A 14,831-nucleotide genomic window follows, 5' to 3' on the forward strand; every position below is an offset into this window, starting at 1 on the left:
GTATTAATCTGGCCTGTTTAGTTTTATAATGGCTATATTGATTTTCCAGTGTACACTGCAGGGTTCAAGATACTGCCTTTTCCTAGGTGCACCCTTGTTGTATGGCTCATGAATTATTACTAAAAATATTTTTTTTATATAGAGGAGTGGGCGTTAAAAAAAAATGATCATTCCCAGGTGTCAAATATACTTGGCACACCATTTCTTAAAGGTAGCCCACATTCATAACTACACCCCTGATTAGTGAGGCTACAAGTTTTACATATGTTTCTTCAGTATGAATGCAGAAATAAACAACATGGGATTAAGGAGAATGACTCCCTTAAACTCTGAAATAAGCATTTTTTTATGTGGTTCCATTTATGTGGTTATCCTGGCCAGTTAAGTGCTGAATATCTGCATGCAACCAGTCAAGAGCCAGCTTCATCGCCAGGACGTCCCCCAAAATAGCTGGTTTTCACTTAGGCACTTAGGGCTGATTTGATAAACGGTGCCTAAAATGGCGCCAGCCGCATGTCAGTCATACTTAGGCACCGTTTACAACGCATATGTAAAAACTTAGATGCCTGAAATGTACATGAGGGTTTTAAAGGCCTACGTTTTTGGAGAATCGCACTTAGCATCGCCTAAGCCAAGCTCCACCCACCCACTTAGGCATTAGGTGCCACTAAGCTCCATATGATAGGCTCTTATTTTTAATAGAATCAGATAGGCGCTAATCGACCAATTAATTTTTTTTAACTAATTATTGAGGCTATTAAGGGTATTTTGCCAATTAAGTTAGGTGCCTAACTTTAAGTGCCCTTTATAGAATCAGCCTCTAACTGCTAATTTTTGAGGCAATAACCAGTTAAGTGCCACTGAAAATTAGTAGATAGCCCTGAACAAGCAATTTAACAGATCAGCGGCCATTTCTGGTGTAGAACGGGTACAAGCGTATCTATGTTTTACTTCATCAAGATTTATAAAGACTAAGGGACACTCAATGACGTTACAGAGTAATACTTTTAAAACCAATAGGAGGAAATATTTTTTTCACTCAGAGAATAGTTAAGCTCCAGAACGTGTTGTCAGAGGATGTAGCAAGAGCAGTTAATGTAGCTGGTTTTAAAACAGGTTTGGACAAATTCCTGGAGGCAAAGTCCATAGTCTGCTGTTGAGACAGACAGGGGACAGTAGCATGGAATGATGTTGCTATTTGGTTTTTTGCCAGGTATTTGTGATTTGGATTGGCTTCCGCAAAGAAGGGATACTGGGCTAGAATGGATCATTGGGCTGACCCATTAAGGCTATTCTTATGTTCTTATGGCTAGTTAAATCATTTTAAATATCAACCAGTTAATCTATAAGGTGCCACAAACCTGTATGTCATTTTTCAGCTTTGGACTAACATGGCTACCCCTCTGGAGTAAAGAAAAATGTATTGAACTAATAATAGAAAAATGCACCCTGAAATAGATTTCACAAATTGGAATATACTGTAGATCTCTTTACTGAGCTTTGGAGGCAAATTCTATCTTGGCCAATACTAATGGGTAAAGCAGAAAATGAAAATGAAACCCCCTGGTTGTGAATAGAGATCTAAAAAAAATAGTAAATTCCACACAGGTAAAGTAGAAACCTATGAATAACAAATGTCTACTATATGATAATGAATAACATTACCATGTTTCCCCAAAAATAAGACAGTGGCGAATAAATGGCAGATGAACTTCAATGTAGAGAAATGCAAGGTCATGCATATAGGGAACAAGAACCTGATGTTCAGCTACAAAATGGGGGGATTAGTACTAGGGGAAAGTAACCTTGAAAAAGACTTGGGGTGTGCTGGTGGATACAACAATGAAGTCAACGGCACAGTGCGCGGCAGCCTCAAAGAAAGCAAACAGAATGTTGGGTATTATTAAGAAGGGTATTACAACCAGAACGAAGGAAGTCATCATGCCGCTGTATCACGTGATGGTGCGCCCGCATCTGGAGTACTGTGTCCAATATTGGTCACCGTACCTTCAGAAAGACATGGCGATACTTGAGAGGGTTCAGAGAAGAGCGAGAAAAATGATAAAAGGTATGGAAAACCTTTCATACGCAGACAGGTTAGAAAAGCTGGGGCTCTTCTCCCTGGAGAAGCGGAGACTCAGAGAAGACATGATAGAGACTTACAAGATCATGAAGGGCATAAAGAAGGTGGAGAGGGACAGATTCTTTAGCCTATTGGGAACCACAAGAACAAGGGGACAGGTTTAGAACCAATGCTAGGAAATTCTTTTTCACTCAGAGGGTGGTGGGCACCTGGAATGCGCTTCCGGAGGTTGTGATAGGACAAAGTACATTAAAGGGTTTCAAAGAAGGATTGGATAAATTCCTGAAGGATACAGGGATTGAGGGATATAGGTAGAGATAGGATTATGAAAAGGTATAGATAGATGGACAAAGGGGATTGAGGGATTTTAGACAAAGGATCACCTTACAGGTCATGGACCTGATGGGCCGCCGCAGGAGCGGACTGCTGGGCACGATGGACCTCTGGTCTGACTCAGCAGAGGCAACTTCTTATGTTCTTATTAATTTTGGGATCAAAAAACGCACTAGGGCTTATTTTGGGGACATGTCTTATTTTTTTCATGTACAACAATCATCTCTCCCTTTCTCTCCTCCACCCTAATTCTTCCTCTTTCCTTTCTCTCCCCCCCCCCATGTGAAGCATCTTTCCTCTCCTCTCACCCATCCCCTTGTGCAGTCCCACCACGAGACTGACATGCCTCCGCTCTGAGGCCTCCTAAAGCAGCAAGGGCGGAGATTGCTGAATTGACAAGTACGATTTTTTTCAGCAAATCAGGCAGCACTAGTGTCAAGGATGGAGTCAGGGAGTGTCAGAGACATTTGTGGGGGGCTTATATTAGGAGCATCTTTAAAAATCATGCTAGGGGGCTTATATTAGGAGCATCTTTAAAAATCATGCTAGGGCTTATTTTCGAGATAGATCTTATTTTTGGTGAAACAGGGTAGGTGTCATGCAAATTGCTATAAAAAGTCACAAACAGTATAATTACCATGCATACATTCATCAACAGGGATGGGGAGGAAAAAGCATCAGAACCCATCCTCCACGGAGACCAGGTGGTAGGTATTAAAAGATAAAGGAATCTCACAAGCATTTTTTTTAACCCTCCTCCACATAGAAACAGTCTAATGGCTTTGTGCAATGCAACTAAAAGGAAAGAGGCAAAAAGGTCACAATGCTTATCTTATGAAGAAGATCTGTCGCACTGCTTTGGTCCCGAGGTTTTCTCTCCACGTATAACAGTCTTTTGGTGAATGCTTGGCGTAGCGAGGGTAAGTGGTGCCCGGGGCTGTGGTGCCCTTCCCTCGCCCTTTTCTCCGCCAGCCCCCCCCTGCACCTTCCCTCTCCCCACTGCCACACATGCCCACACGCCCCAGTTCCCTTCCCCCAAATCTTTTTTTTTTTTTCCCAGGCAAGAGCAACAGCACGAACTTGCTGCTCTCATTGTGTTGGCTATCCGTATGACATCACTTCCTAGGCCCAGGGCCCAGAAATGATGTCTGAGACATCAGACAAGTTTGTAATGCTGCTCGTGCAGGAAAAATTAAAGAGGTATGAGGAAAGGGCAGGGGGCTCGCGCGGCATGGGGCGAAGAGGAGGACGGGTGCCTGTAACTTTTACTAAGACCACGCCCGAGGTGAACCCCCCCATACACACCCACCTTTACTAAGCCAGTGAATGGGTACTTGAGGAGTATAATATTTGACTGTGACTTATTATAGCAATTTGCATGGTGCCTAATATTGGGCTCCTTTTACTAAGCAGTATAAAAGAATTTTACCGTTGGCCAACGAGGTGCATGCTCCGACGCTCATTGAATTCCTATGAGTGTCAGAGCATTTACCTCGCTTCTCTGCAGTAAAATGCTCTTACGCTCCTTAGTAAAACTCAGCGATTATTTATTATCGTATAGTAGACGTGTAGACATTTGTGAACAGAGCTCTGACATATTGAGGGCAATTGTATAAATGTTAGGCACCGAGAAGATCTGCAATGAACTAGTTTTCTGCAAAGGGAACTCTGCACATAGCGCCCTTTACAAAATAATAGTTTAGGGTGGATCGAACACCTAACTTTGGACACCACAGTTATACTTACTGAAATCTGGTGTGCAGCTAATGGCATGTGGGTGCGGAAATGGCCCCGTTCTATAACATGGCATCTAATTTTGGCGAATGCCACTGACCCTGTTCATGCCCACACCTCCCTTTGAGTTGCAAGCTATAAAATTTGGGCGCACACTTTATAGAGCATAGGGCAGATCTGAGTGTAAACTCAAGTGTGTGCCCATTGACTCTCATTATTGATTGTCAAAGGCTCATTAATAAATTACTTTTGTGCGAATCTGAGGTTTGTGGCCAAATTTGGGCAACCTATATAGAATCCAAGAGATTTTGTCTAACTCGCTGTTCTATTTTTATGAGGCTCACCCTTCTCTTTTTTTCTTATGTTTATTTTAAGTCCACAGGGGCCCAGGTGCAAGTAGCAGGGGATATGCTACCAAATTCAACAGAGCGTGCTGTCACTATCTCAGGCACTCCTGATGCCATCATTCAGTGTGTAAAACAAATCTGCGTGGTTATGCTAGAGGTAGGATATTGCATCTGATATGATGATGCTCATTCCAGCTTGTCTGCTGATATCATTGTTCCTAGGGAAAAGATGTTTTAACTCTCAGGGAAGAGAGGAGGGGAGAACCAATTAAATTCTAATGAACTACAGAGGTGATTAAACATCCATAAAATAGTATTTATTAACAGGTAGGGTTACCAGATATCCAGATTTTAGAGGACATGCTTGGGCATCCGGGCGGCTTTTCAAAACCCTGCACTTTGTCCGGGTTTTTAAAAGCTTCCAGCTCGGGACGACGTCGGGAGGGCATCTGCACATGCGGGAATGCAACGTGGTGATGTCATGTGCAAGTGTGTGATGTCATCAAGTCACACCTGCTCATGAGCAGATGCTCTCCTGACGCAGTTCCGAGCACAAGAACAGGTTGAAGAGACAAGGTAATGGGGACGGGGCTGGGGGATGAGGCTTTGGTGGAACAGGTCGTGACTTGAGCAGAATGGGACAGGGCGGGGCCATGGGTCCGGATTTTACAATACACTTCCCCTTCTGCATTTGCGGTGATAGGGGAACTGCTAGGCAGCGAATAGAGAAAAAACATGAATAACTTCGTATGTTATTCGCAGTTTTTCTATTTAAAAAAACAAAAAAAGACACAAAACCGCAAATAACCTGACCTGTTCCAGTGAAGAAAGTGCAGCTGGGTGAATTGATTTTCTCTGTTCAACGCCGAGAGCAGCGATTTCCTATGATGTAAATTTGGGGGCAGGGCCCTCAATCAAAAACCACGAATAATCTAAACTGCAGACCGCGAATACGGAGGGAAAAGTGTAGTAAAATTTGGTAACTAGTAACAGACCAAAAAACAATGATGACAATTTTCTAAAACCAATAAAATACAAAGTTAGGTTTGCCTGATTCAATTACATACAGAAAAAAAACTTGCAATTACACATGAAAATGCTGCCAGACTCAACACAGATCTGTCTTTTGGCAACAAACCTCTGCCTCAGGAGTCACAAGGTCTAGCCAATACTGTGTCTGACTTATGTATAATTATTGTCAATAAGTCAGCTTGTGTTGAGCAAAAAGGCAGACAAGCACTTCAAGGGTTAACAACAGTTACACATACGCATACATTCATAGGGGTTTTTTTTTTCTTTTTTAAAAGGTTGCAGAACAATAGCAAAAATGGAACAGTTACATGGTTTTCTTTATTAATAATAAGACATGACAAGGAGACAAATTTTATTTGTATGCACCCTTTCACCAAGATGGTGTTATTGTCTTTATGCTGAAAGCATGCCAAGTAGTAGTTAATGAAAGAAAGCAATGAAAAAGCATTTACAGCTAAATTTTTCAAAACAGCTGCTCCTATATGCCTGCATCAACATTATGAACTAGAGATTTGCACTGGAATGGGAAGATGCCATGTGATTTCCACGGGAGTGTAGTTAGAATATCTAGTGACTCAGAATGAGGCTTAGAATGCACTGAGAAGCAATTGGAGTACCAGAATGAGGCTTGTAATGCCTAACCTAGGCAGCTGGAACACCAGACTGAGGCTTGAAACATTCATTGGTTGAAAAGTGAATATCATCCAAAAAACACATGGGAGGCTATTGCAGCTGAGAGAAAACAGAGAGCTGGTGGAGAGCAAGTAGATAATAGCATTGACTTCTGTAGGGCTGGATCATAGCGAGTATGGGTGGGGATGGGTTGGATTCCATTGGACACAGCTGAAATATCTGTCCCCATTCTGCAATCAAGATATAAAAGAGACTACAACATTACACCTAACTAAAAATATTCATGAACATTTCAGTTTTCAAACACGAGGCACTGAATAAAATCTGCATGCTTTGCAATTAAAAGTGCATGAATAATTTAAACAGTGCTTCCTACTGCACATGCATACACATGAACAGTGAGGTTGACAGATACATAAACCAACCAGTGTTGCTCACAAGAAAACTGTATTACATCAACGAAGACTTAGGCTCACAACTCAGTACAAGCTATGTTTTAGCTTCACAGCTCACGACTCAATATGAGCTATGTTTTGGAGTCACAGCCTGCCTCAGGAGTCCAAATGTGGTGCCGAACAAAGTTGAACTGTATCAGATAAAACTTCCACCATAAATACAAAGGTTCGTATGAAAGACTTGAGTCATGTTTCGGCTTCACAGATTACCTCAAGAGTCTAAACAGTTAACAAACAAATTAACAAACCAAAAATATACATTTGGACTCCTGAGGCAGGCTGTCGGTTCCACTTTGGACTCCTGAGACAGGCTGAGAAGCTGAAACACAACTTGTGTCTAGTCAAGTGAGCCTAAGTTTTCATTGATATAATAAAATTTTCTTGTGAGCACCACTGGTTGGTTTGTGTCTCCATCAGCCCACTGTTTCTGTGCTTGATGGATCTTTCTGCTGTGGATTGCTTTTTCTGTTTTATGGTGTTTGCCTGCCACATAAGTACATACAGTACATCATTTCCAACCATGTCCCTGAAAACTTCCTCCACTCCAGAATGACTCTTTTTGGCGTAACAAAAAAGTCCTTACGTTGTATCTGATTTTAATCCACCCAGAAGGAAAATCAGTATGAAAACAAACCCAAAGCACTCATCCTTCAACCTCTGCTTTCTAGGCAATGCTGCCATATGCTACAGCATTTTATCACTTGTACTTCTGGTAAGTGGATTGCATTTTCTTCTCTCATATACTGTTGCTTTATATCTCTTTTCAGTCTCCACCCAAAGGTGCCACTATTCCTTACCGCCCAAAGCCTGCCTCTGCACCTATTATCTTTGCAGGAGGCCAGGTACGAGCAGACACCATATTGGCCTCAGCTGGAAACCACACCGTCCTGGCCCAGCCACAGCCAGCACCTGTTAGTACCATATTTACCTTCTCCTTGTATAATATAATTTGGAGCAAATCAAAGGCATAAACAGGTTTTTGCTGAGCAAGGTACTGTCAAAGAAAAAAGATAACTTGTTTTCATAGTCATAAAAGTATTATTTGTAGCGATTAGTCTATAAAGGAGATCGTTTTAGGATTAGGCACCATTTGCACATATAGGGTAGGCCATTTTTCTCAATGGAGGAAGGTAAATAGTGGAGTGCCACTGGGACCAGTGCTATGTTACATATTAATAAATGATCAGAAAATTGGAATGACAAGTGAGGTAATTAAATTTAGAGATGACACAAAACTATTCAAAAGTTGTCAAAACACATGAGGATTGTGAAAAATTGCAGGAAGACCTTAGAAAATTGGAAATGGCAGGTGAAATTTAATGTGAACAATCCAAATGGCAGGTGAAATTTAATGTGAACAAATACAAAGTGATGCTCATCGGGAAGAATAATCCAAATCATCATTACCTGATAGTAGGGTCCACATTAGGAGTTAGTACCCCCCCCCCCCCAAATAAATAAATAAATAAAAATCTGAGTGTCTTTGTAGACACTACACTGAATTCTTCTGCCCAGTGTGTAGCTGCAGCAAAAAAAGCAAACAGGATGCTAGGAATTATTAGGAAAGGGATGATAAATAAGACCAATAATATTATAATGCCTTTGTATTGCTCCATGGTATGACCTCACCTTGAGTACTGAACACAGTTTTGGTTGCTGTTTCTCGAAAAACATATTGTGGAATAAGAAAAGGTTCAGAGAAGAGTGACCAAAATGATAAAGAGGATGGAACTCCACTCATATGCGGAAAGACTAAACAGGTTGAGGCTCTTTAACTTGGAAATGAGATGGTTTAAGAGGGGATATGATTGAGATCTACAAAATCCTGAGTTGTGTAGAACAGGAAAGAATGAATCGATTTTTCACCCTTTCCAAAAGTAGAAAAACCAGGGGACATGCAATGAGATTACATGGGAATACTTATAAAACAAATAGGAGGAAATACTTTTTTATTCAAAGAATCGTTAAGCTCTGAAATTTGTTACCAGAGGAGGTGTTTATAGGATTTAATGTAGCTAGGTTAAAGAAAGGTTTGGACAAGTTCCTGGAGGAAAAGTCCATAGTCTCAATTAGCTTAAAGAGGTTAAAATCTCTTTCTTCAGGTCAGTAAACTATAAGCTGTTACAGTATCCCTGTCCTGACCTGAGGAAATGAGTTATGGTCTCTGAATTAGTAAAAAAATGTATTAAAATTAGTCCAATAAACAGGATCCCCTTATTTCCATTTTCTATTAATAAACAATTATCAACAATAAATAAATAAAACAAATAGACATTTTTTCTATCTTTGTTGTCTGGTTTCTGTTTTCCTCATCTTCTCATCATTCTCTTCTTTCCATCCCTCTCTCTGCCTCTTCCATATGACATCTGCTCTCTTTCTATGCCTCTTCCAGAAACTGTCTGCCTCTCCCATATCTCCCTCCCCACCCATTGGTGTGGCATCCATCTCTCCGCACCCCCCTCCCCCATGGTGTGGCATGTCTTCTTCCCTTCCATTTTAGCATCTCTCTCCCTCCTCCTTTCCTCCCCTCAGATCTTGTATCTGTCTCCTTTCTCCTTTCCTCCTCCCAGGTCTGATATCTGTCTCCTCCCCTTCCCCCCTGCTCTGACATCTCTCTCTCCACTCCCTCCTGTTTTTCCCTGGTCTTCCTTCTCAATTTACTTTCTGCCTCTATCTAAATTCTTTCTTACTATTCAGTCCTCAATTTCCCTCTTTCATTGTGTATACCTATAGCTTGCCACCTCTTTCCCTCACCCCTTCCAGTATCTAATTCTATTCTCTTCCCCCAATCCAGCATGTGCCCTTTTTTCTTTCTCCTCCCCACTTCCTTCCAGCATCTGCTCCCCTCTCTCACCCCCTTCCATTCAATGTCTGACCCCCCTCTCCCTGATACTTCCATTCAGCGTCTATCCCCCCTGTCCCCCACACTTCCATTCAGTGTCTGTCCCCCGCTCTCTGTCCCTTCCATCTACTGTTCACACTCTCTCTTGCCACTTCCATCCAGTGCCCTCTCCATCCAGTGTCTGCCCTCTTTCTCTCTTCCATACGGCATCTTCCCTCTTTCTATGTCCCTTCAATAAACTGTCTGTCCTGTGCTCCTTCTCTCCTTTGTACATGATTCATTTCAGCTTCACCCCCTCTCCATTTTTCTGCCTCCACCCCTTCCCCTATGCTCTGGTATCTCTCGCTTCTTTCTTTCCTTCCTTCTCAACCCCATGGCCTGGTATCTCTCTCCTTTCCTTCTCTTCTATCTCTCCTTCCCCCTCCATGCTCTGGCATCTCCTATCCTTCCTTTCCCTCTGGTCTGGCATCTGTCTCCTTAGTTTCCCTTGCCTCCCCCCATGCCCTGGAATCTTTCTGCTCTTCTATATCTCCCTCCCCCTCCATTATCTGGCATTTTCTCTCCTTCCTTTTTCTCCCTCCTGCCTTCCTTGCCCCTGGTCTGGCATCTGTCTCCTTCCTTTCCCCCACCCCTCCATGGTCTGGTATCTCCTTTCCTTCCCCTCCCTTCCTTGGTCTTGGCATCTCTCTTTCTTCTCCTCTCCCTTCCCTGGTCTTCCTTCTCCCTCCTTCCCTCTCTCTCCCTACTTGAATGCAGCAGCATTTCGCCTCCCCCCCCTCCAACTGCCTGGTGAAGTGAAGTCAGCTTCCCTACCTTTCACTCCCTCGCTACCCTCTTGCCCACCTCCCATAAGCAAACTGAACCCAGGCTGACTTCCATGCTCCTTTGAAACAGAAAATTATGTCATTCCTGTTTCAGAGGAGAAGGGAAGCCGGCGTGCGCAGTGTTAAAGTGAAATGAGCTTGATGATAGAGTGAAATGAGATTGATAGATAAATAGAGATATAGATATATCTAGATGGATAAGAGATATAGACAGATACAAATAGTGATATACATATACATAGATAGAGATGGAGATAGTTACTGTAGATACAATGACTTTTTTTTTCTGAGCATATTCTAGAAATAAGCATGCTCGTTTATGCTAACTAAAAACAAAAACAAAACTTTGATTTGCATGCAGTTTTAGTAGTAGTAATGCTGTGAGCATTGGTTGTCTTCCACAATAAAATGGACAGAAAACATAAAATAATGGTATCAGAGAAATACTTTTTTTTAAATGATCCCCACAGAGGACAACAGGGTGTTGAATAACATTCCTATATAGTCCCATGGTGCATGTGCAGTTCTGGTCTTTATTTCTCCAAAGAGAAATACAGCAAGAAAAAGTACAGAGGACAACCAAAATAGGCAAATTGCTCTTAGGGAGAAAGGCGCAACAGTTCGGAGCTTGTAAACTTGGAAGTAGTTGAGAGAAAACATGAGCGGGGTGGAATGGTTACTCACTCTTTCATAGCACTAGGATTAGAGGATACTCCATTAACAAGTAGCAGATGTAAAATCAATTCTAGTCAGTACCTGTTGGGGATGAGATTCTAGCAGTAGCATAGCAAGGGAAGTTGGCATCTGGGGCAGAGGTGCCCAGCATTGCTACCCTCTCTGCCCCATGCATCCCCAAGCGCTCTTCCCCACCACCTTGACATTGCCACCCCACCCACCCCCTTACTACACCACTGGATACTAGGCTTGACTAATGGGTTGTCTTACATTTTTGTATTGTAAACATTGATTAAAGTATGTGGGGATATGCTGGAAGCTGATCTTATTTTTTGGTTGTGTATATCAAGCCTAATAGCCAGTGGTGTAGTAAGGAGAGGCGGACCGCCCCAGGTACTGACTTAGCAAGGGCACCAGCGTCTCTCCTCATCACCTCCTGCTCATCCTCATTGCTCTGACATTTCTACACTGCCCCCCCCCCCCTACCTCCCCCCGGTATCTTTTTGAGTGTCAGGATCCCTTTTCAACATTCAGTGTTTTAGGAATCCACATTCTGTCTGCACTGACCTGATTCTCCAGCCTCTACTTTCTTGTTTCTCTCTTTCTCCCTCCCCCTCCCCCGCTCATCCCAGACCTTCCCCACAAGGGTCTCTTTTCCCTCAGCCACAGCACTCCCCACCTGTCTGTACTCTTCCTCAGCCCCTCTCTACAAGGTTAGTTCTCTTGTCTCTCCTTATTGGCGTCTATCCACATATCTTGTTGTCATCATCAGCCTTTCTACCATCTCTGCCTCCTCAGTCCTGCTCAGCACCATCCCCAGTCTCTGAAATTCCAGGCCTCCCCTCATTATCTCCCTCATCCTCTTTAGAACCTCTCTCCCCTCCAGCTCTCACCCCACCAGTCTCTCTCTCTATAACTCCATTGCCTGCTTCAGTCTCTCCTTTCCAGCTTCTCTTCATTAAACTCTCTCTCTTTCAGAAGCTGATTCTCTAAAGTCACCATGCATTTAATAATGGCAATAAACCATAGTTAAATGCATAGTTTTTACCACCTGATTATTAAAATGGCTCACTGTGGGTTTTTCCATGCCTTCTAGCAGTCTCCGATTATACTATGCAGATGCAGTACAATGAGGTCATTAATATTAAAACTGTAGTCTAACAAGGTTATTAATATTCAAATGACCTCTCCAGGCAATTCTTAAAAAGTAACGTCCCTCCATTTATGAGGCATCAGGGCTGAAATTTACTGGCAGGGTCTGAGCTGTCGTAGCCTTACTTTCCTGTCAGTGCCTGAGCATAACCACCCCCCCCCCCCGACAGCCCCCCACCACACAAGCCTGGTGGTCTAGTGCCCCCCCCCCCCAGCAGCAAGCTTCCCTCCCTCCAGCAGTCTCCCATAACCCCCTACTATAGCTCCCCTCTTGCTGGTCTTCTAAAAAGATATGAGGGGGGTTCGGAGGAGGGAGACAGCCTACTAGACCACCAGGCTTGTGTTTTGGGAGGCTTTGGGAGACTGTCGGTGGGGGAAGCTTGCTGCTGGAGGGGTCAGAGGGGGAGATGGCCCACTAGACCACCAGGCTTGTGTAGTGGGGGGCTGTCGAGGGGGAAGCTTGCTATCGGAGGGAAGGTTATAGGTGCAGCTGTTGTGTGTGTGTGTGCAGTGTCCATTAAAAAAAAAAGCAGCCCTTGCTCTCTCTGCTGTGATAGATCTGAAAGGTAATGTGGTATACAAATGTTATGTTATATCATGCTTGTCGGTTCAGGCAGGGAGAGCAGGGGCTATTTTTTTTTTTTTTGACAGGCAGCCAGACAGGAGGAGGAGCTATGCTAGCAATTTTTCTACTAAGCGGTGATTTTCCGCACAAATAGCATGTCTATAATTTTCATGGTATTGTGCTAAGAATCGCCAGTAAAATAAAAATCGCTCCCACCACGGTATTTTTTTTTTTTTTTACCACAGTATCAAAGCTTAGAGAATCTGGCCCTCAGTTTCTCTCTTCCCCTTCCCTTCTCTTCTCATTAATCTCTCCTCTCAGTAGTTGCAAAATCACCAGGTTTTTTTTTTCTCTGCCTCCAGCTTTTCCTCAGCGATTTCTCTATCCACTCACCTTATCCAGTCTCTCATCCTCTTGTCCCATCTGCTCTTCCTCAATCTCTCTTCCTTTTGGCCTCCCTCAACAATCAACTTTATATATCTGCAGGCCTGCAAATGAATTTTCAAAGGAAAATTCCCTGCAAAGTTTTCCTTTGAAATTTTTGGGAATGATGACAATACAGGTACGTCAGTACCCAGCAATTGTTTATATGGACTTATCAAAATAATTCCCAATGGATGACTGTCGCTCATACCCTTTGCCTTGATCTCCGGCAATTACCTATCTCTCCACCCTATTATTGAACACTGGTATTGGTCTATGGTACTGAATACCCAAGTATAAATTTTGAAACCATTATCAGAGTTTAAAGTCAATGTTAACCACAGTGTTTAAATATTGAGGAGATGATATATAGATTTAGCAACTAAATATTGCAGCATACATGAATTATACCTCTAACTACACCACTCCCCCAAAAGGCCCACATTCCCATTTTTGGCCCAATAATTCTGGATGAATATATTATCTATATATATAAAATCGGAGGTATGTATGTGTGTATGTATGTGTGTATGTGCCGCGATCATGCAAAAACGGCTTGACCGATTTGAAAGAAACTTGGTATGCAGATCCCTCACTACCTGGGGTGATATGTTCTGGGGGTCTCGCGGCCCACCTGCACATGTGGGCGGAGCTACAAACAGAACATCAGATTTCACCCATTCATGTCAATGGAAAAAATGTAAAAAGCTGCCATTCTCACAGTAATTCAAAAACGGCTTGACCGATTTGAACGAAACTTGGTATGCTGCTCCCTCACTACCTGGGGTGATATGTTCTGGGGGTCTCGCGGCCCACCTGCACAAGTGGGCGGAGCTACAAACAGAAACTCAGATTTCACCCATTCATGTCAATGGAAAAAATGTAAAAAGCTGCCATTCTCACTGTAATTCAAAAACGGCTTGACCGCTTTGAACGAAACTTGGTATGCAGATCCCTCACTACCTGGGGTGATATGTTCTGGGGGTCTCGCGGCCCACCTGCACACGTGGGCGGAGCTACAAACAGAACATCAGATTTCACCCATTCATGTCAATGGAAAAAATGTAAAAAGCTGCCATTCTCTCAGTAATTCAAAAACGGCTTGACCGATTTTAAAGAAACTTGGTATGCTGATCCCTCACTACCTGGGGTGATATGTTCTGGGGGTCTCGCGGCCCACAACTCTATGTTGCTTGCTCAAGGGTGGGTTCACCCAAGAATTTATATGTTCTTGCTCCTGGAGGTGAAACTAAAAATGTTGTTTATAATCAAGTTTTGCGTTAGTTGTATTGTATTCATTTTGTCAAATATTTCACATTATAATTTGAATATATGTGTGTGTGTGTGTGTATGTATGTATGTTCCAGCATAACTCTTCAATGCATGGACAGATTTCAACCAAACTTGACATACACATTACTTACTATCTGAGGACAAACACTGTGGGGGTGGGAAGAGGGGGGATATGTAAAAATGATTGAAAATGACAGATTTTAGTATCTACCCCATAGTGTTTTCGGGCTCACAGATGAATACTCAGCATAACTCTGAAACGCATGGAGAGATTTCAACCAAACTTGGTACACATATGACTTACTATCTGAGGAAAAATATTGTGCAGGTGGGACGGGGTAAAATACTGTGGGGGTGGGAAGGGGGTGATATGTTAAAATTATCAAAAGCGACAGATATTAATGTCCAACCCATAGTTTTAGGGCTCGCAGAGATGAATA

The 14,831-nt window shown here is 42.8% G+C and overlaps 1 protein-coding gene across 6 annotated transcripts in view; it reads left to right on the forward strand.

Annotated features, from left to right (window-relative positions):
• LOC117353978 (poly(rC)-binding protein 3-like) overlaps window positions 1-14,831 on the forward strand; it is a 342,700-nt gene that overhangs the window by 280,616 nt on the left and 47,253 nt on the right. For all 6 annotated transcript variants that reach the window (XM_033930638.1, XM_033930637.1, XM_033930639.1 and 3 more), the window contains 2 exons: window positions 4,526-4,654; window positions 7,385-7,528. In XM_033930638.1, the coding sequence (XP_033786529.1) occupies window positions 4,526-4,654; window positions 7,385-7,528 (273 nt within the window). The remainder of the gene's footprint in view (window positions 1-4,525; window positions 4,655-7,384; window positions 7,529-14,831) is intronic.

The sequence above is a fragment of the Geotrypetes seraphini genome, chromosome 2 (assembly GCF_902459505.1).
Source record: "Geotrypetes seraphini chromosome 2, aGeoSer1.1, whole genome shotgun sequence".
Taxonomy (NCBI): Eukaryota; Metazoa; Chordata; class Amphibia; order Gymnophiona; family Dermophiidae; genus Geotrypetes; species Geotrypetes seraphini.